This window comes from Nerophis ophidion, linkage group LG06 (assembly GCF_033978795.1).
Source record: "Nerophis ophidion isolate RoL-2023_Sa linkage group LG06, RoL_Noph_v1.0, whole genome shotgun sequence".
Taxonomy (NCBI): Eukaryota; Metazoa; Chordata; class Actinopteri; order Syngnathiformes; family Syngnathidae; genus Nerophis; species Nerophis ophidion.
The window spans coordinates 21,999,513-22,022,168 of NC_084616.1; the positions used below are offsets into that span (position 1 = coordinate 21,999,513).

Sequence of the window (22,656 nt, forward strand, 5' to 3'; positions counted from 1 at the left end):
AGCATCATGTAGCAATATTACTGATGGAGTGTTAATATTTTTCAGCACAAAACCTGTGTGCCTGGTTTAGCTGCTAAATGAGTTATAATCAGTGTTTTGAAAAACAGCATTACATAATATCGGCGTAACAAGCACTCTTAATTTTTAATTTTATGTATGTTCCAATGCTGTTAGCAAGACGTTTGGTCTAGTTGTATGTCATCATAGCAGTGTCAGAACTACAGCAGGTTCAATGCAGGAAGTAACTTATGACAAATTAAAGCAACAACCAGCACCGCACAAAAATCAACTTGATATCAAATGTAAGGAGGAAACATCACACAGCAAACAACACACAACATGTAAGTACACACACACATACACACACTTCCACTTAGAGGGAATAATGAACAACAAGTTAATAATGGAAGCGATAAGTTTGCAATCCAACAATACCCCGTTTGTGGACAAGGAGACTACAGCATTCAATCTCTTCCTTAACCAGACAATCCACCGAAAAGATCCAACAGAGCTGGAGCACCTACTTGTTGGTCACAAAAAACATTCATTAAGTTTGGTTCTTTTATGAATTTATTATGGGTCTACTGAAAATGTGACCGAATCTGCTGAGTCAAAAGTATACAGACAGCAATGTTAATATTTAGTTACATGTCCATTGGCAAGTTTCACTGCAATAAGGCGCTTTTGGTAGCCATCCACAATCTTCTGGCAAGCTTCTGGTTGAATTTCTGACCACTCCTCTTGACAAAATTTGTGCAGTTCAGCTAAATTTCTGGTGTTCTGACATGGACTTGTTTCTTCAGCATTGTCAACACCAGGGGTCCATCCATCCATCCATCTTCTTCCGCTTATCCGAGGTCGGGTCACGGGGGCAGCAGCCTAAGCAGGGAAGCCCAGACTTCCCTCTCCCCAGCCACTTCGTCTAGCTCTTCCCGAGGGATCCCGAGGCGTTCCCAGGCCAGCCGGGAGACATAGTCTTCCCAACGTGTCCTGGGTCTTCCCCGTGGCCTCCTACCGGTTGGACGTGCCCTAAACACCTCCCTCGGGAGGCGTTCGGGTGGCATCCTGACCAGATGCCCGAACCACCTCATCTGGCTCCTCTCGATGTGGAGGAGCAGCGGCTTTACTTTGATTTCCTCCCGGATGGCAGAGCTTCTCACCCTATCTCTAACATGGACTTGTTTCTTCACCATTGTCAACACCAGGGGTGTCAAACTCAAAAACAGAGTGGGCTAAAATTCTAAACTGAACAAAGCCGAGGGCCAAAGTTGAACAACTTAACCTTTTAATAGGGACCCAAACAAGTTTTGCACTGAATATTGAACAAGCAAGGCTAATATAATTTTATAGTGACATGCAAAATCGAGTTTTGTTGGTAGCGGGGGTGTATATTGTAGCGTCCCGGAAGAGCTAACGCTGCAAGGGGTTCTGGGTATTTGTTCTGTTGTGTTTATGTTGTGTTACGGTGCTGATGTTCCCCCGAAATGTGTTTGTCATTCTTGTTTGGTGTGGGTTCACGGTGTGGTGTAACAGTGTTAAAATTGTTTATACGGCCACCCTCAGTGTGACCTGTATGGCCGTTGACCAAGTATGCATTGCATTCACTTGTGTGTGTGTGTAGAAGCCGCATATATTACGTGACTGGGCCGGCACGCTGTTTGTATAGAGGAAAAGCGGATGTGACGACAGGTTGTAGAGGATGCTAAAAGCAGTACCTTTAAGGCACGCCCCCAATATTGTTTTCCGGGTGGAAATTCGGGAGAATGGTTGCCCCGGGAGATTTTCGGTGGGGGCACTGAAATTCGGGATTCTCCTGGAAAAATCGGGAGCGTTGGCAAGTATGAGAATTAGCGTTGAATGCGGTGATACAGTGGCACCGCCACTGTATAATACCGGCGGGCCAGCTCAAATGTTAATTTATTATTGCCTCAAGGGCCAAATTGAATTACATGGCGGGCCAAATTTGGCCCGCGGGCCAGAGTTTGACACCCATGGTCTACACGTTTAAGTTAGCACTTTGGGGAGGCCACTGCAAAACTTTAATTCCATCCTGATATAGCCATTTCTTTACCACCTTTGACGTGTGTTTGAGGTCATTGTTCTGTTGGAACACCCAACCGTGCCCAAGACCCAACCTCCGGGCTGATGATTTTATGTTGTCCTGAAGAATTTGGAGGTAATCCTCCTTTTTCACCACATAAGTTTCCTCCAAAAGGTCTTATCTGTATCCATGTGATGTCAGATGAAACAAAAATTGAGCTGTTTGGCCACAATACCCAGCAATATGTTTGGAGGAGAAAAGGTGAGGCCTTTAATCCCAGGAACTTCATGCCTACCGTCAAGCATGGTGGTGATACTATTATGCTCTGGGCCTGTTTTGCTGCCAATGTAACTGGTGCTTTACAGAGAGTAAATAGGGACAATGAAAAGGAGGATTACCTCCAAATTCTTTAGGACAACCTAAAATCATCAGCTCTGAGGTTGGGTCTTGGGCGCAGTTGGGTGTCCCAACTATGTGGTAAAGGAATGGCTAAATCAGGATAGAATTAAGGTTTTAGAATGGCCTCCTGAAAGTCCTGACTTAAACGTGTGGACAATGCTGAAGAAACAAGTCCTAATCAGAAAACCAACACATTTAGCTGAACTGCACCAATTTTCTGAAGAGGAGGGGTCAAAAATTCAACCAGAAGCTTGTGGATGACTACCAAAAGTGCCTTATTGCAGTGAAACTTGCCAATGAACATGTAACCAAATATTAACATAGCTGTATGTATACTTTTGACCCAGCATATTTGGTCACATTTTCAGTAGACCCACAATAAATTCATAAAAGAACCAAACTTCATAAATGTTTTTTGTAACCAACAAGTATGTTCTCCAATCACTCTATCACAAAAAAATAAAGAGTTGTAGAAATTATTGGAAATTTAAGACATCCATGACATTATGTTCTTTACAAGTGTACATAAACTTTTGACCACGGCTGTATGTAACACATGCACATGCATTAGCTTTGGGTGGATAGTTGGTGTTAGCAATAATTGAATGTCTATTCTATCTTTACTGCAAAGTGTTGCTCCAGACTGTTTTTGTATGTGGTGTACGTGTAAACATCGTAAACACAAATAATTTTTTGGGGTCCGGAAAAACATTTTATTATGTAAAGTGTGATTGTGAAAAGTATAGACGGTTTTAAAATAAATGTGTTCTGTTAAAGCACTAATGGGGACATAAGCTAGTTGATGGGTTTTTTGATATATTTTCTGCTTTAAAAAATGTAACTTTGAGCAAGTTGCAAACAGCCCCTTGAAGTACATTGGAGAATAGGACCCTAAGTGGTGGTGTCTATATGTTCCCTGCAATTGACTGAATTCCTCACTTGACTTGCAGACCCTGGATCAGCGGGACAAGAAGAGAGCAGAAGAGGCCGATCAGCACACACAGACAACTCCGCCTCGCAGCTTGGTAATATTTGAATTACGAATATGGACACAAGTGGCATTACTGCTGGTTCTGATGGATTTGATTATTTCCCAGTGAGATAGTGGGTCCGTGTTTTGATCGAGGCAAATGTGTATTGCTCTGGTAGGGGGTGAATAGGCAGGATTTTATATTTCCAGATGACTGTCAGTCATTCATGCACGGTGCCCTAGCGGTCAGCACTTAAGCCGCACAGTCCGAAGATCTAGGTTTGACTCTTTTAGTTAAAGTTAACTTAAAGTTAAAGTACCAATGATTGTCATACACACCCCAGGTGTGGTGAAATTTTGTCCTCTGCATTTGACCCATTCCCTTGTTCATCCCCTGGGAGGTGAGGGGAGCAGTGGGCAGCAGCGGTGCCACGCCCGGGAATAATTTCTGGTAATTTAACCCCCAATTCCAACCCTTGATGCTGAGTGCCAAGCAGGGAGGTAATGGGTCCCATTTGTATAGTCTTTGGTATGACTCGGCCGGGGTTCGAACTCACAACCTACCAATCTCAGGGCGGACACTCTAACCACTAGGCCACTGAGTAGGTGTCTCTAACTGTTTTTCCATTGCAGTTTTTCGCAAAATAAAAGCAATATTTCCAACATTTCGACAAAGTACATTTGCGACTTTAATGTTTGTTTAGCGTCATGAGCCGTAATTCTCGTAACATCTCATCCCGCGAGACTCCACTTTGAGCAGGGGCAGGCAAACTACGGCCCGGGGGCCACATCAAGCCCATTGGTCCATTTAATCCATCCATCCATCCATTTTCTACCGCTTATTCCCTTTCGGGGTCGCGGGGGGCGCTGGCGCCTATCTCAGCTACAATCGGGCGGAAGGCGGGGTACACCCTGGACAAGTCGCCTTCTCATCGCAGGGCCAACACAGATAGATAGACAACATTCACACTCACATTCACACACTAGGGCCAATTTAGTGTTGCCAATCAACCTATCCCCAGGTGCATGTCTTTGGAAGTGGGAGGAAGCCGGAGTACCCGGAGGGAACCCACGCATTCACGGGGAGAACATGCAAACTCCACACAGAAAGATCCCGAGCCTGGATTTGAACCCAGGACTGCAGGACCTTCGTATTGTGAGGCAGACGCACTAACCCCTCTGCCACCGTGAAGCCCTCCCTTTAATCCGGCCCGCTCAATATTAAAACTGAATTGAGCAAAGATCTGTATTGAGAATTGCCACAACAAAACTGATGCTAGACTTTGACACACTGGCGAAAAGAGGTGATCAACAACATCGCTCCCACTAAAAGAGAATGTAAGTATTAACCCTTTCATATAATTTGTATGTTTCTTTGACCTTCTGACATGATATTGCTGAAAATATATGTATTTATGATTAAAATAGTCCATGTTTGAGAAGCCTACTCTCAAATTTCAAAAGCCATTGTGGGCCCTGCGCCAAAAAGTTCAGTTAAAGTTAAAGTACCAGTGATTGTCTCACATACACACAAAGTGTGGTGAATTTTGTCCTCTGCATTTGACCCACCCCCTTGATCACCTCCTGGGAGGTGAGGGGAGCAGTGGGCAGCAGCGGTGCCGCGCCCGGGAATCATTTATGGTGACTTAACCCCCAATTCCAACCCTTGATGCTGAGTGCCAAGCAGGGAGACAATGGGTCCCATTTTTTAATAGTCTTTGGTATGACTCGGCCGGGGTTTAAACTCACAACCTACCAATCTCAGGTCGAACACTCTAACCACTAGGCCACTGAGTAGGTGTAAGTTTGCCCACCCCTGAGTTTGAGGAAAGTGAACACTTTGCGATTCCATGGTTTTGGAGCTGGGATTACAAATGCTGCCACTGCTGTTGCTGTGATGTCAATAGAAGACAAAGCCACCGAGTTATCGCTCAAAGGCGACGTCCTCATGTATGGCAGCGGCCACCAATAAGGGATTTTGGGAGAGAATTGTGGATTTAAAGGCCCCATCGACATTGTATGGGCATGTGGGTCTCTCCAAGCGTGCAAGTCAGCCTCCTTTGCCGAGAAGGGGCCTACAAGATGGACCGGTGGCTCCTCATTCCGATTAGAAGCGAGACCAAGACGACTCGTCGGCCCGAGGTGTCTTGCCTCGACGCCCCACTGGTTCGGTGTTTAGATGCCCTGTAAATGCGAACAACGTGTTTCCGTCATGCTTTTGCGACATACTTCAATACCGAAACGTCTGACAAACAACTTTGAGAGAGCCTAAAAATGTTTTAAAATATGGGTATTTCCAATTATCAGTTTCTTATTGCAATATTTAGGTTTTGCGCATTTGTCGGGGCAATGGAAATGTGGAGTTTGCATGTTCCTCCCGTGCGTTCGTGAGGTATTTCTTCAGGTACTTCAGCCTCTTTCACATTCCTAAAATATGCATGTTAGATTGATTGAAGTCCATATGAATATGCCCTGCGACCAATGTAGGGGGCGTACCCCCGCCCGACGATCCCTCTAAGGCAGTGGTTCTCAACCTTTTTTCAGTGATATACCCCCTGTGAACATTTTTTTAATTCAAGTACCCCCTAATCAGAGCAAAGCATTTTTGGTTGAAAAAAAGAGATAAAGAAGTAAAATACAGCACTATGTCATCAGTTTTTGATTTATTAAATTGTATAACAGTCCAAAATATTGCTAATTTGTAGTGGTCTTTGTTGAACTATTTGGGAAAAAAAGATATAAAAATAACTAAAATAAACAAGTAATTTAATTATAAATAAAGATTTCTGCACATAGAAGTAATCATCAACTTAAAGTGCCCTCTTTGGGGATTGTAATAGAGATCCATCTGGATTCATCAACTTAATTCTAAACATTTCTTCACAAAAAAAGAAACCTTTAACATCAATATGGAACATGTCCACAAAAATATCTAGCTGTCAACACTGAATATTGCATTGTTGCATTTCTTTTCACACTATATGAACTTACATTCATATTTTGTTGAAGTATTATTCAATAGATATATTTATAAAGGATTTTTGAATTGTTGCTATTTTTAGAATATTTTTAAAAATCTCACGTACCCCTTGGCCTACCTTCAAGTACCCCCAGGGGTACGTGTACCCCCATTTGAGAACCACCGCTCTAAGGTGTGGGCCTGTGCATTTGCTCACTGCTCACGTGTCCTCCGCGCATGTCAAATCTATGCCACGCACAGTCTAATTAAAAAATAAGTGCATAACAATTTTCAATATAACTGACGACAAGTGGAAAAAAACTGATAAAAAGGAGGATATGAATTCCATCTGTCACTTTTGTCGGCCATAAACAAATGACCAAAAACATTGGTAAAACATTTCTATCTGGCAAAAATTGTCATCTATCATTGCAAAAGCAGCCGCTCGCTCTCTCTCTCTTGCGCTAACACGTGCACATATGGCACTTTGCCAGTGATGCGTTTACAGCCACACAAAAAGTCGGACAATGCCAACACCACGCACAATTGTGTAATTGCAGGTTGTTACACTATGATTTACCAATCAAATGTGTGCTTATTCTACTGTAATTAAAAAAAAATCGTAATTTATGATTATTAATCGTGAAATTATGTTATTATATTAAGGAAATACTAATAAAAAGTTGTGTTTTACAAACAGAAACTTACAGGAATTTACACATGGTCCCATGCTTACATCTCATTGCGCAACTTGTGAATGTTTTAATGGGAACTAAATGCGATATCTGAGAGGGGTACAAATTATTTCTTAAGCAGGACCCTCACCCAGACATACAATACTAGTACACCGTTCATGAAAAACAATATTTTTTGTTATTGTCATTGTAAGTGGGCCAAAACACTACCATTAGAAAATAATCACATGGAAATGACTGCTGTCATTTGTTTGTGATAATTAAACATTTAAGTTGTTATTTAGTCAGCTTTAGGACAGGTTTGCTGCTGGTATGGCCAGTGTGCACGTCTCCTGCCGCTCACATGCGCTTCACTGAATGCTCAAGGAGTGTTTGGTTTGCTCACACAGTTAAAATTTTAGGGGGAACATTGCCCCCACTTCTCGCCCAAAGTCAGCCGGGATAAGCACACGCTTACCTGAGATCCTAACTAACACAAGCGGTACCACTAACCCAGGGGTCGGGAACCTTTTTGCCTGAGAGAGCCATGAAAGCCAAATATTTCAAAATGTATTTTCGTAAGAGCCATAAAATGTTTTTTAGCACTTAATACAACTAAATGCGTCATTTTTAAGTAATTGTTATGCCAAAGTTAATCAATAATAAATATTATACTTCTTACCATTAATGCGACATTTTGAACAGGTGCGATAGAAAATGGATGGTTGCATTAAAAAACATGAGAATAATTTGAACGTTATTTTTAACACTGTGATTACCAGTGGAATTATTAATTACTTATCATGTTAAGCAATGTCAGCTAAGATTTATCTGAGAGCCAGATGCAGTCATCAAAAGAGCCACATCTGGCTCTAGAGCCATAGGTTCCCTACTCCTGCACTAACCCATGGGTGTCAAACTCTGGCCCGCGGGCCAAATCTGGCCCGCCGTGTAATTTCATTTGGCCCTTGAGGCAATATCAAATTAACATTAGAGCTAATACTCATACTCGTCAACCCTCCCAATTTTCCGGGAGACTCCCAAAGTTCAGTGCCCTCCCGAATTTCTCCCGATTTCCACCCGGACAATAATATTGGGGGAGGGCCGTAAAAGCACTGCCTTTGGCGTTCTTTACATGTCACCACGTCCGCTTTTCCTCCATACAAACAGCGTACCGGCCCACTCACATAATATATGCGGCTCATACACACACACAAGTGTATGCAATGCGTACTTGGTCAACAGCCATACAGGTCACACTGAGGGTGGCCGTATAAACAACTTTAACACTGTTACAAATATACGCCACACTGTGAACCCACAGCAAACAAGAATGACAAACACATTTCGGGAGAACATCCGCACCGTAACACAACATAAACACAACCGAATAAATACCCAGAATCCCTAGCATCACTAAATCTTCCGGGACGCTACAATATACACCCCTGCCACCACCAAACCCCGACCCAACTCAAACCCGCCGCCGAAAAGCGGCATTCAATTTGTATTTTTATTTTATTTGATATGCCATTACTATTTTTTAATTATTAGGGTTCAAATCCAGGCTGGGGATCTTTCTGTGTGGAGTTTGCATGTTCTCCCCGTGAATGCGTGGGTTCCCTCCGGGTACTCCGGCTTCCTCCCACCTCCAAAGACATGCACCTGGGGATAGGTTGATTGGCAACACTAAATTGGCCCTAGTGTGTGAATGTGAGTGTGAATGTTGTCTGTCTATCTGTGTTGGCCCTGCGATGAGGTGGCGACTTGTCCAGGGTGTACCCCGCCTTCCGCCCGATTGTAGCTGAGATAGGCGCCAGCGCCCCCCGCGACCCCGAAAGGGAATAAGCGGTAGAAAATGGATGGATGGATTATTTAAAACTCGATTTTGCATGCCACTATAAAGTTATATAAGCCTTGCTTGGTCAATATTCAATGCAAAACTTGTTTTGGTCCCTATTAAAGGATTAATTTGTTCAACCTCGGCCCGGGGCTTCTTTCAGTTTGAAATTTTGGCCCACTCTGTATTTGAGTTTGACACCCCTGCACTAACCCATCATGAGCATTTGGATGATTTGCGGCCATAATAATAACGCCTTACATAGTGACATTGCACACCTCGCTCCGAAGCCCACTGATTGTGGAAACAACTTCCTGCAGACACTGAACAACCACAAAGAAAAGCTGGAAGAAGGCATTGAAGAGCTTCAAAAGAAGAAAGAGGAGCTAGAGAGGGAGAGGGACGAGGGCGAGAAAGTCCGAGAGCGAATGCGCCGCTGCATTGACCAGCTATGGGCCAAACTGGCCCAGGCGCAGGTAGCTGGCATGGCCCAAAGCGTTTGTTGTGAATGCGCCGCGTGACCCAAAGGGCTGACTTTTTTTCATCTTTTAATAGGCAAGCAATGCTACGGAGGAGGCTGGTCAACATCGCTCCGAGGCCCGGCACTCGTCTGACTGGTATGACACGCTTTCCCCTCTCAAGACCTGCTTCTTGCATTGTTTGATTCGTAACACGACTACATTTTCAGTGTGTCAGCTATAGATGCAATTAACTGTTATCTTTGGGCTTTCCTAATCAAAGCCTCATTTTGTATCTGCCTCCTACTCCCTTCCTCCCTGTTCCTGTTCCTTTCCCCAGCTCTAGCCTGGCTAAACTCACAGAGCAGCTTCAGGCCACACAGGGCAGGTGAGCCCACAGCTCTGTGTGGCTTTTCTCTCTCTCTCTCTCTCTCTCATTGTGCATGTCCACTCACGACTGTCCTCTGTGTTCAGTGCCGTGGCTGTTTGGCACGACTTGCCTTCTTCAACAGCTTGTGCCAGTATGGGGGAGTTGTGAAAAACAAATGGTGTTAAGTTGTTGCACGAATACAGAAGCCTTTGTTGTAGTCCTGTGGTATTCTTACACCTCCAAAATGTCAACATTTACAAAAAATGTTTTTTTAACCCCTTTCAAATTGGTACGATAGATAGACTGTGGCACCGCAGCTTACAAGTTTTTCAGGATACGAGATGTCTCGGCTAATTGTTATGCTTTAGGTTGCCAAAAAAATTGTGGCTAAAACGACAAAAGTCATCTCGGGTATGGCAGTTTTTCGGATTCTTTCAAAGGGACTGTAGTCAGACCAATGTGGTCTATAAATGATCCGAAGACCACTATTACGACACCACCTTAGCCATGCTCCCCCTCACTAAACCTGCAGAAAATATTTCTCAGGTTTCTCCATGTTTACATTTTCACACTTTTCACAATTTTCTTAAACTTCATTAAGCATTTCTTACATATTCCTTATTTTTGCACCTTTATTTTAAGAGCGTATTGTTAAGTGTTCAATATTTTAGAATGCTGTTTAAATTGATTGTTTTCGGTGGTTGTGCTGACATTTCCTTTCCTTTCTGCCTTGATAGCTAAAGGAAGGCTACAATTGAAGTAAAAATATTTACATTTTAAATATTTTTCTCGTGGTCCTTATTTTCCATAGGTCATTTAAAATATCAATAATTATTAATATTGATCAATTTGAAACACTTATAGCGGGATACCGTTTTCAGCCATACCCCTTAGCACTACAGTGAACCCTGTAAAGTGAAGTTCTGACCAAAACATGCGGTCTTAGTAGCTAGCATTTGCTTATAGCTAGAGCATTTTTTTCAAACATGGGATGGAAGAAATTAAGTGGACAGTGCTGAGAAGAAGTGAATAGTGGTAGCGCGGCCGTCCAGAAACGTGAGGGTTCCCGTTACGAATCAAGCGCACCCCTTCCTAAATACTCCCGTTGTGTCTTTGGGCAAGACACTTCACCCAATTTCTTCCCAGTGCCACTCACACTGCGGTATGAATGGGAATGACCGTAGTCAGACCAATGTGGTCTATAAATGATCCGAAGACCACTATTACGACACCACCTTTGCCATGCTCACCCTCACTAAACCTGCAGAAAATATTTCTCAGGTTTTTCCATGTTTACATTTTCACACTTTTCACTATTTTCTTAAACTTCATTAAGCATTTCTTACATATTCCTTATTTTTGCACCTTTATTTTAAGAGCGTATTGTTAATTGTTCATTATTTTAGATTGCTGTTCAAATTGATTGTTTTCGGTGGTTGTGCTGACATTTCCTTTCCTTTCTGCCTTGATAGCTAAAGGAAGGCTACAATTGAAGTAAAAATATTTACAATTTAAATATTTTTCTCGTGGTCCTTATTTTCCATAGGTCATTAAAGATATCAATAATTATCAATATTGACCAATTTGAAACACTTATAGCGGGATACAGTTTTCAGCCATACCCCTTAGCACTACAGTGAACCCTGTAAAGTGAAGTTCTGACCAAAACATGCGGTCTTAGTAGCTAGCATTTGCTTATAGCTAGAGCGTTTTTTTCAAACATCGGAAGGAAGAAAGTAAGTGGACAGTGCTGAGAAGAAGTGGATAGTGATAGCGCAGCCGTCCAGAAACGTGAGGGTTCCCGTTACGAATCAAGCGTACCCCATTCTAAATACTCCCGTTGTGTGCTTGGGCAAGACACTTCACCCAACTTCCTCCCAGTGCCACTCACACATCGGTATGAATGGGAATGAATGTTTGGTGGTGGTCGGAGAGGCCCCGGGCGCTACTGAGCCCCCACTTTTCCGTCAATCTACCCCAAGGCAGCTGTGGTTATAAATGTGGCTTACCAGCACCATGTGTGGATGTGTAGCGAATTATTTATGGGTTCTCAGTCCTCACTGTAAAGCCTTTGAGTCTGTAAAGTATAGAAATGCGCTAAATAAATCTAAATCATTATTATGATGCCATTCACTGAATTAAAGAAAGAGATCATCAAAAAATATGACTGAGCGTGTAACTAGCTAACTTGGTGACGCGGTTAGAATGTCAAAATAATATCAAAACGGTGAACATGTACTCATGAAAACATGGAGAAGCTGCTGATGGTGTGTATGATGACATTTACCCTGGAGAGCCGTTCACTGTCCAGGGTAAATGATATTCATTGATATTACATTACTTCATAAAAGTACTGTGCATGTTTACCTTGTATTGTATTGTTTTTTTTTAAATAAAATTATTATTATCTAAAAGTTCTTTATTATTTTAACGTCCTTGGCTACCGTTATGGACTCACTCCTATGAGGCGGCATAGCTCGGTTGGTAGAGCGGCCGTGCCAGCAACTTGAGGGTTGCAGGTTTGATTCCCGCTTCCGCCATCCTAGTCATTGCCGTTGTGTCCTTGGGCAAGACACTTTACCCACCTGCTCCCAGTGCCACCCACACTGGTTTAAATGTAACTTAGATATTGGGTTTCACCATGTAAAGCGCTTTGATTCACTAGAGAAAAGCGCTATATAAATATAATTCACTTCACTTCAGTATGGTGCAGATTAGCAGTGCTACGCTCTGACTGCTTCGCCAAATTAGCTAGCACTTCTGTCGTATTTTTTATGATTTCTTTCTTTAATACAATGTATATCATCCATTTTTTCTTCCCAGCACTGTCTTTAACACTCTTTTTTTTTTTTTTTTTTACCATAGTTTGAAAAACAAAGTTCTGTCCATCTCAAGCTATAAGGTAATGCTAGCAAGTAAGACCGGATGTGTTGTTCGGACCTTACGGGGTCCACTGTGAAATTGACTACACCAACAAGTGGTGGGGAGTCTCGTAACTTCAATGTCTGCAAACTAAAACATAACGATTAGTCGAGAGAGAGCTGGTATCCCAAAACCTTTCTAAGCTGGGGTACTAATATCCTGAGGTATCAGTATTTTAAACACTACATTCCCCCTCAATATAATGTTTTACGTTCTTCACATCTTTCCTCATTTTATTAGTTTTATAAATCTTGATATAACTTAATCAAATTTGATGTTTATCTGGACAAAAACTGAAGCTAATCAGGAGTCTGCCTTTAATAGGTATCGTGAGCTGGAGGAGAAGCTTGATGACCTGCTTAAGAGTTCTGCTCAGCGTGACAGAACTGAGGCTCTTCTTAAGCAAAAAGACAAAGACTGTGAGGCTCTCAAAGCTCAGGCGACGTCTCTCTTAGCAGAATTGAAGGAGAGGCAGAACTGCCTGGACAAAAGCGAGCATGAACGCAAAATGCTGGAGGAAAAGTATGTAACCGTTACTTATAATTCTTTAAAGATGAGCCTTCATGTGCATACATGTCACTGTCGTGTGCTTTTGCGCAGACTGTGTAGTAAGGTGAAAGCCCTGCAGGTGGCAGAGCAAGAACTGGAGCAGCAGCGCAGTCAGCATCACGTGAACATGGACAAGCTTCTGTTGCAGATTCAGAGCTTGGAGCAAGCCCTGAAGGCAGAGAGACATGTTGTCACTGAGGAAAAGTAGGGCCACACACACTCTATCTTCACCATTAAAACATCCAGGAACTATTAGTATTTACTAGGGGTGTAACGGTACACAAAAATTTCGGTTCGGTACGTACCTCGGTTTAGAGGTCACGGTTCGGTTCATTTTCGGTACAGTAAGAAATCAACAAAATATTAATTTTTTGGTTATTTATTTACCAAATTTGTAAACAATGGCTTTATCCTTTTAACATTGGGAACACTATAATAATTCTACCCACGTTAATCCACATTAAACTGCCTCAAGTTGTTGCTTTGATTAAATAAAATGAAAAAACCTTTCTTCTACATATAAAAAGTTTAACATTAAACAGTTTCCATTGAAACTGTTTAATGTCAACTCATTATGCTTAATTTATTACAGCATTTGGAAATCCTGTAGTTGACTTGTATTATGTAAATGTTGTATTTTTATCAACATGTGATAGCAGGGACTCTGCTATTCAAAACTAGGCTGCTACATTACTAATGATTCATGTACCTATAGCTGAAAAATAGTACAATTGCAATAGGAGAGACTATTCATCCCTAAACACAATGGAGTTCAATGAAATAACAGACAGACAGGGCTTTGCTCCCCCTAACACACACACACGCACGCACGCACACACACACTCACACACACACACAGAAAAGTGAGCTAATGTTACGCTAAAAGCTAATTTGCCTTCATTTCAAGCCTATACTGTGAGCGAGCTGAGCTGCAGTTTAAGTTTCTAGAAGGTCAACGGGCTCATAGTGATGTTTGTAATAGTTGTGACTGGGAAGTGTTTAGTATAATTTGGGTAGAGTCCGCTCCTCCCCTGCAAGACGAATATCTGCTCGACGCTAAAGCATTCACTACATCGCTCTGAAGTCTGAATACGCACTGCTGATTGGCTTTGTATGTAACCAATCAGATGGTTGTGTGGGCGGGACAATGAGGCAGAGACAGAGGCAGAAAACAGAGCAGCTTGTGAAGACTTCTGCTTCCGAACTTGTTCGGTACGCCCGCGTTCCGAACCGAAACCCCCGTACCGAAACGGTTCGATACAAATACACGTACCGTTACACCCCTAGTATTTACAGATTATTTTCCAAATTACTGTTACTACTATTGCTATGTTGAGCAAAGATTTTGATTTGATGTTTTTTCACTTATATTGTCCTCTTTTAAAAGTGTTTTTGGTGTGTGTCTATCCCAAAATCAATTGTTGTTTGCATACTTTTTGCAGTACCTTGCTGCTTAATAAACTATCATTCAGGGTGCATGATGAATACCAGGCCAGTATGAGAAAATATGACGTCATTCCAATTAATTGAAAACATTAAAAAAATAGCCTTGATAACCAAAACGCTCCGATAAAGTGAGATTAAACGCACTGTTCTGTAGATGTAGTAAAATTAGAAAAGCAAGCGCTCCTACCCTGAGCTTACTTTACAAACATGACTTTGCTTATGTGCCATTTCTTCTGCGTTTCAGAGGAAGACTTTGTGTGCTATTCAAGATAAGATATACTTTTATTTATCCCGCAATGGCAAAATTGTGTGGTTGCTGTGCAGGTTTTTACATACAGTACAGTAACACAAGTAAAACGTAATGAAAAACAGAAAATTTGCAATAAATACAACATATTACACTCTACATTTGCACCCAAAATTTGCAATTTCGTGAGGAGGGGGGGAAACATCACACTTCAACGCATCAAACCTTAGCAGCCACCAAAGATATATTATAGAAATAATATATTTTTCATTAAAAAATATAACAAAAATGCTCCAATAGGGCAAGACGACCCGGACTGTGGATTAGGGTGAGCAATTCAAACGCTCCTTGTCATAAACTTACTCTGAGCTAACAAACAAACTTGGCATCGATCGTGTGGGACTTCTTCACTGTTTTCACTTGCTATTTAAAATAGGAAAGACTAGGCCAGGGTTGCCCAAACGTTTTACTCCAAGGTCCAAAATCAAAAATGTGCCCATGGTCCGTGGGACAAATAGTGATTTTTACAATGCAATAACAGCACCAGGAATGAGGAATTAAGCCTTAAGCCTCATACTGCCATTAATAAGGATAAACTGTGTGCCTGATTCAGTTAACTTTGCATCTTTTATGAACAGTTTTAACCCCCAAACATTCAAAAAGGTCATTTTAAAACATTTTTTGCCACTTCCAGGTGTTGTTCTGTAACCAGTTCCACCTAGATATTTCATCGGATGGTTTTAAAACTTTACCCAGACAGATTGGACATATGGAGGATGCTAAATTTCGAAGCGTTTAGGTTTTCATTTTAGAATGTAAGCAAAGCATGGCGACCAAGATAATGTTTATTCATAGAGCGTCAAAAAGTCACAGCTTTACTGTAGAGCAGGGGTCTCCAATTCACATGCACCTAGTTAGCCTGTAAGAAACTCAAGCTATTAAGATGAAAAATAAAAAGTCTTTATGGTGTTTTGTTTTTTTTACAACCAATTACCCATTCCCCAAAATGGGGAAATTGTGGTTGCAGTGCAGATTTTTACACAAAGTAGCTCAAGTAAAATGTAATGAACAGCTGAAAATAAGAAATAATACATATTGCGCATTAAATTTGCAACAATGTTCTGCAAACCTTTAAAAAACACCACACATCAACACCTGCAATGCTAAAAAAAAAAAAAAGCTGCCGCAAAGAAAGGTGTGCACGAACTAGAGTTAAATCTAAAATTAAAACAAATAAAACTTTATCGATTACCGGAAAGGGTCTTGAGAAGCAGAAAGAAAAAATATCTTGCATCCCTCATGATCATGCTATGGTACACAACCATGCAGTTTTCACAGCAATATTTCCTGTGTGTTGAATCATGTCTACTGTAGCTTCGGTTGCCATGTCTGCCATGTTTACTTGATGACACAAACAACTCAATGCTCTAAATTGTAATGGTGTCCCACCTCCCCTCTTATTTCTTAGAAAAAAACTGACCCAGCTTCAGCACGCCTACACGTGTCTCTTTAAAGACCACGATTCTAAACTGAAGACCGAGGTAAAACAATGAGTTCCGCAAACCATGAAGCCTCACCCCTATTGGCTTCATCCCCGTGTGCGTGTTTCAGGGGGATTTGTACAGCCGACTGGAAGATGCAGAGAGAGCGCTGGCTCTGAAGCAGGACCTGATTGACAAACTGAAAGAGGAGGCGGAGCAACAAAAAGGCTCACTGGAGACCGTTCCAGTCCTCACCGCGCAGGTAGGGTTTCTGGGTGAAAATGTATAGTTTTTGTAACAAACTAGTTGCTGTAGTCAGTGTTTGTGTCATTAACCAAGCATGTTCTGTTCTGATTAGTGCTCACAATGCACCAATCTGCGCAGCTGAATGATCACACGACCACACATGATGCAGAAAGGGGCTATTGCTCTTACAGCTCTCTCTAAGGCCATGTCCACACAAACACAGATGGTTTCAAAAACGTATATTTGGGGTTAAAACCATCACCATTCAGACAAGTGAATTGTCACCGACGTCCCACTGGGTGTGAGTTTTCCTTGCCCTTATGTGGGCCTACCGAGAATGTCGTAGTGGTTTGTGCAGCCCTTTGAGACACTAGTGATTTACGGCTATATAAGTAAACATTGATTGATTGATTGATTGAAGTGTAGTTTCAAAACTGTCTGTACACAAACGCATACACCAGCTCTCCCGTCCAAAGGCAAAACCCAGTAACTCAATTTTGGTCAAAACTCAGCTGATGATAATTTTGGAGTTCCTAGGTGATATGCTTTACATTAGTGTATGCGATATTGTAATTTGTTCCGTAAGTAAGCTGTTACGCGCATGGCAGGACCTAGCAACTACCACATAACCGCGTAGATACAACAGAAAAACCTAGTATCTCAAGGGACCAATCGGAGCTTCTTTGTCAGTGGCCTTATTGTCTTTAATGAGACATTTGCACGAATGGGGGCCGACGGTCAACCTGATTATGTGATATTATGGCAGGAGGGGATACTTGGAAGATCGGCCCAGGACGTTGCAAGCACCTTCATTAAATGTATTGTTCTTGATTTTTCCCCTTGCATACTCTTTTGGGCAGATAACTGTGGAGGTCAAAATAAAAACTGGATGCTGTACACGGCTCTTGCCCAATGTGCAAACGCAGAATGGGGCCCACCCGAGATTGTGATAAAATATCTGGAGAAAGGGCACACACGTTCATGAGAGCAGATTCAATACATGGCTCAATCGGCAAGAAAATGAAAGCTCAAGAAAACATCTATATGTTTGATGTCTTTGTAGATCTTTGTAAGACAGCATCAAGATAGATTGGTTTTCCTTTGTTTTCTCAAAATCAGCCAGAAGCGAGTTACTAGGTTTTGCCTTTGGACGGGAGAGCTGTCATGCACATTTTCTCCAATCAGAAGCCTGAAAAAAGCCGCCACAGCTGATTTAGTGGCATCACACCTCCTTTATTTTTATTTTGATATACTAGTCCAGTGGTTCTCAACCTTTTTTCAGTGATGCACCCCTTGTGAACATTTTTTTAATTAAAGTACCCCCTAATCAGAGCAAAGCATTTATGGTTGAAAAAAAGAGATGAAGAAGTAAAATACAGCACTATGTCATCAGTTTCTTATTTATCAAATTGTATAACAGTGCAAAATATTGCTCATTTGTAGTGGTCTTTCTTGAACTATTTGGAAAAAAAGGTGTAAAAATCACTAAAAACTTGTTGAAAAATAAACAAGTGATTCAATTATAAATAAAGATTTCTACACATAGAAGTAATCATCAACTTGTAATAGAGATCCATCTGGATTCGTGAACTTATTTCTAAGCATTTCTTCACAAAACAAGACATCTTTAACATCAATATTTATGGAACATGTCCACAAAAAATCTAGCTGTCAACCCTGAATATTGCATTGTTGCATTTCTTTGCACAGTTTATGAACTTACATTCATATTTTGTTGAAGTATATTCAATAAATATATTTATAAAGGATTTTTGAAATGTTGCTATTTTTAGAATATTTTCAAAAAATCTCACGTACCCCTTGGCATAGCTTCAAGTACCCCCACAGGTTTACGCATACCCCCATTTGAGAACCACTGTACTAGATGTACACAATGACATGTACACCATTTTTAAAACCACACTGCACTTACACAGAGCCCCGGAACATTATTGTCTCTTTTTTCCTTTATTAAAAGCGCACATGCACGCCTATGCTGCTGAAACCCATCACTGATAGAATTATAACATTTTTGGCAACATGGTGAAGTATTACATGGGCAGTGTCCATTATTTCTAAAATCAGCATGCACTAACGAGCCAAGGAAACCATTTTGCATGTTTGAGTGCCGATATAAAGTGCACTGATGTGCATGCGCCACATGCACATCAAAACTCTTGTGGAATTATAAAGCATTTAATCATCGATACAGTGATATAGTACATGTGCAATGAAGTGTATATTGTCTTTAACATTAGTAGACACTACAAGGAGGACACTGCATTGTTTTTTTTAGTTGCTTGGTCGCTTTTTACGCACATGCATGGTCCTGCATCTACGTCCATTTACAATAATGGAAGAAAGACACGTAAGTTGACTTCATGATTTGTTGTTAAATAAGGACTAAAAAAATAATATGATGTTGCACCTTTCTAATGACACAGAACAAAAAGTCTTTCTCGTCAAAGGTGGAGGTTCGACAGCGATTGTATCTAAAACAGCTGACTGTCATTAGCACCGTCGGGAGTGTCGTAAAGCCTATTTTGATGTGTCTTTTTAATCAATGTAAAGTGAAAATAGCAGCATATTTACATTACAACATACAGTATGTTTAAAGGCAGCAAGGCAGTGTTGTTGAGCTTTGGAACTGACAGCACACAACCGTGACTTCATCACAAGTCTCTGTTTGTGCCGTGTACACGCATACGGTAAGCGGATGATTTTAGAACTCTACACTTTGGCCAGCGTTTATAAAAGTCTGCGTTTTGAAAGACAAAAGTATGCGTCTGTGTGCGGACAAGAGGCCTAAACACAGAGATAAGTACAGTTGTGATCAAAATTATTCAACCCCCACACAATTTTTGTGTTTTAGCAATTTGGACATTTATTCTGTATTTTGTTTATAGTCATATCAAATAAAGATGTGTCAAATAGACAAATGCAACTTAAATTGTAACACTGTATTTTACAAAATACCAAAAAAGGACATTTTTCTTAATATCTCATTGACAAAATTATTCAACCCCCTAAAAGAGAAACAGGCCCAGAGCATGATTGACCCCCCCACCATGCTTAACAGTAGGGAAGGTGTTCTTTTCTTTGTAAGCTTATTTTTTTCTCCTCCAGACATAATGTTGATTCATAGGCCCAAAGAGTTCCAGTTTTGTCTCATCACTCTATAGAACATTTTCTCAAAACCTTTGGGGTTTGTCCAGATGATTTTTGGCATACTGGAGTTTATTTTTCTTGTGCCTGGTAGTCAGAAGTGGGGTGCGCCTGGGAGTTCTGGCATGAAGGCCTTCATCTCGTAGTGCGCGCCTTATTGTCTGTGACGAAACCTGCGTTCCCCCCTCTGCAATGTCCTGTTGTAGTTCCTCAGCTGTTACCCGGGGGTTTTTCACCACTTTCCACTTCAAATACCGGACAGCAGTTGCACACAGCATCCTCTTTCTACCACGCTCAGGTAGTGTTTCCACTGTGCCTTTAGCTTTAAACTTGCAAATTATGCTCCCAACTCTGTCTCTTTGAAGGTGTAATGTCTTTGCTATTTTCTTATATCCATATCCTTTCTTATGAAGAGAAATCACCTCCTCTCTTGACTTCTTTGACCACTCCCTGGACTTCACCACGTTGCAAATACACCATTGACCATCTACAAGAAGCTGAGCGTCACGGTCTTTTTCAATCAGTTTAATTGTTGCTCGTTATGGTTCTAATCACATCTACAGGTGTTTTCAACACCTGATTGAAAAGACCTTATTCAAATTCTGTTCTTAAGAGTTATGATCTTCAAGGGGTTGAATAATTTTGTCAATAAGAGTTATGATCTTCAAGGGGTTGAATAATTTTGTCAATGAGATATTAAGAGAAATGACACTGTTTGGTATTTTACAAAATATAATGTTGTAATTTAAGTTACATTTGTCTATTTAATGCATCTTTATTTGATATGACTATCAACAAAATATGGATTAAATGTCCAACTTGCTAAAACACCAAAATTGTGTGGGGGTTGAATAATTTTGATCACAACTGTATGTATTTATTAAGTATCTGTGTTTGTGTGGACATGGTTTGGCGCAGAGGAGCAAACAGCTGACCACATCATAATATATTTTTAATATCTTTACTGTCTTCCAAAGGGGACAATAGCAATGACTTTACTAAGAGCTCCTCCCGAATGACAGACTCTCTCACCCTATCTCTAAGGGAAAAAACCCGCCACTCGACTGGAAGAAACTAATTTCGACCGCCTATAACTGTTATCTTGTCCTTTTGGTCATAAACCAAAGCTGGTGACCATAGGTGAGGTTAGGAAGGTAGATCGACCGGTAAATTGAGAGCTTTGCCTTTCTGCTCAGCTCCTCCTTCATCATCATCATCGGCGGTCACTCGAACGAGTGTGACGATCCTTTAAATGGGTGTATCCCTTTATGGAAGATGCCTGTGCGTGACTTAGTTTAACGTAGGGAGACTGGTGCACAGTCACCACACGATCCTTGACAGAATCGGGTCAGGGTCCAGTGGCAGTGAGTCCAAGACAACTGGAGACCCTTTTCTGCTGCAGCCTTCTCCCTCCATCGCAGCTGTTGTGGTAGTTCTTAGAATCTACTGTCTTCCGCCTGCTCCCCCATTGAGGTCTTCACCGTATCCCTGGCTAGGGGGCAGTCAGATACCAGGCCTTTGCCAAGGGCCACATGGGGTAACAATAGTGAAGGGGTTAACCTCCTAGTGCCCCAAGACCCCATAGAGGAGCCTCCACTGCCGGATGCACTTTAATATCATGCCCAGGACACCCTTCTTCACCACGATGGAACGACGCCACACCAATCCGCCTGTTGGTCGCACAATACACTCTTTCCAGACTCGTGAACGAGACTCTGAGGAACTTAAACTCCTCCATTTGGGGAAGGATCTTGTCCCCCAACCCGGAAACAGCACTTCACCCTTCACCAGGCGAGAACCATGGACTCGGACTTGGAGGGGCTGATTCTCATGCCAGTCGCTTCACACCCAGCTGCGAACCGATCCAATGAGAGTTGAAGGTCCTGGCCAGATGAAGTCACCAGCCACCAAACCAGATCCCCTCAACGCCCTGACTGCGCCTGGAAATTCTGTTCGTAAAAAAGTTACAAACAGCTAACTGCTAAATCTCAATACCTAGTGTAGTATCTGTTCATAAACGACAGTAAAGTGATTTGATCAATATTTTCTGGTTCTTATTACAAAATATTTTTTGGGTGGTTCATGTTATTGTTTACAAAGTTAGGAAATACGTCTCTGAGCAGGAAAACCCAAATGGGAGCCAATAGTAGTTTTGGTTTTTGTTTAATTATCGTGCACTAGTCACTTTATTTTGTGAAAAATAAAGTTAAAGTACCAATGGTCCTCACACGCACACACACTAGGTGTGGTGAAATTAGTCCTCTGTATTTGACCCATCCCCTTGTTCACCCCCCGGAAGCTGAGGATAGCAGTGGGCAGCAGCGGTGGCTGTGTCCGGGAATTATTTTTGGTGATTTAACCCCCAACTCCAGCCCTTGTTGCTGAGTGCTAAGCAGGGAGGTAATGGGTCCCATTTTTACAGTCTTTGGTATGACTCGGTTTGAACGCACAACCTGCCGTTCTCAGGATGAACACTCAACCCCAAAGCCACTGAGCAGGCTTTGTGTGTGTGTGTGTGTGTGTATATATATATATATATATATATATATATATATATATATATATATATATATATATATATATATATATATATATATATATATATATATATATATATATATATATATATAGGCTTGATAAAAAATGTGTTACTGTGTTTACTAGGGCTGTGTATCTTTGGGTGTCCCACGATTCGATAATATATCGATTTTTTTCGATTTGATTCGATTCTCGATTCAAAAACGATATTTTTCCAATTCAAAACGATTCTGTATTCATTCAATACATAGGATTTCAGCAGGATCTATCCCAGTCTGCTGACATGCTAGCAGAGTAGTAGATTTTTTTATTTTTTTTTACTTTTATAATTTTAAAGGACAATGTTTTATC

General features: G+C 41.3%; 1 protein-coding gene across 4 annotated transcripts in view; it reads left to right on the forward strand.

The window, feature by feature from the left end:
- The window catches only part of ikbkg (inhibitor of nuclear factor kappa B kinase regulatory subunit gamma), a 55,782-nt gene that overhangs the window by 21,124 nt on the left and 12,002 nt on the right, over window positions 1-22,656 (forward strand). For 3 of the 4 annotated variants that reach the window (XM_061903076.1, XM_061903080.1, XM_061903079.1), the window contains exons 4-11: window positions 3,391-3,465; window positions 9,204-9,359; window positions 9,439-9,500; window positions 9,682-9,729; window positions 12,958-13,155; window positions 13,234-13,386; window positions 16,344-16,416; window positions 16,487-16,618. In XM_061903076.1, the coding sequence (XP_061759060.1) occupies window positions 3,391-3,465; window positions 9,204-9,359; window positions 9,439-9,500; window positions 9,682-9,729; window positions 12,958-13,155; window positions 13,234-13,386; window positions 16,344-16,416; window positions 16,487-16,618 (897 nt within the window). The remainder of the gene's footprint in view (window positions 1-3,390; window positions 3,466-9,203; window positions 9,360-9,438; window positions 9,501-9,681; window positions 9,730-12,957; window positions 13,156-13,233; window positions 13,387-16,343; window positions 16,417-16,486; window positions 16,619-22,656) is intronic. The other variant, XM_061903078.1, reaches the window with a different exon arrangement.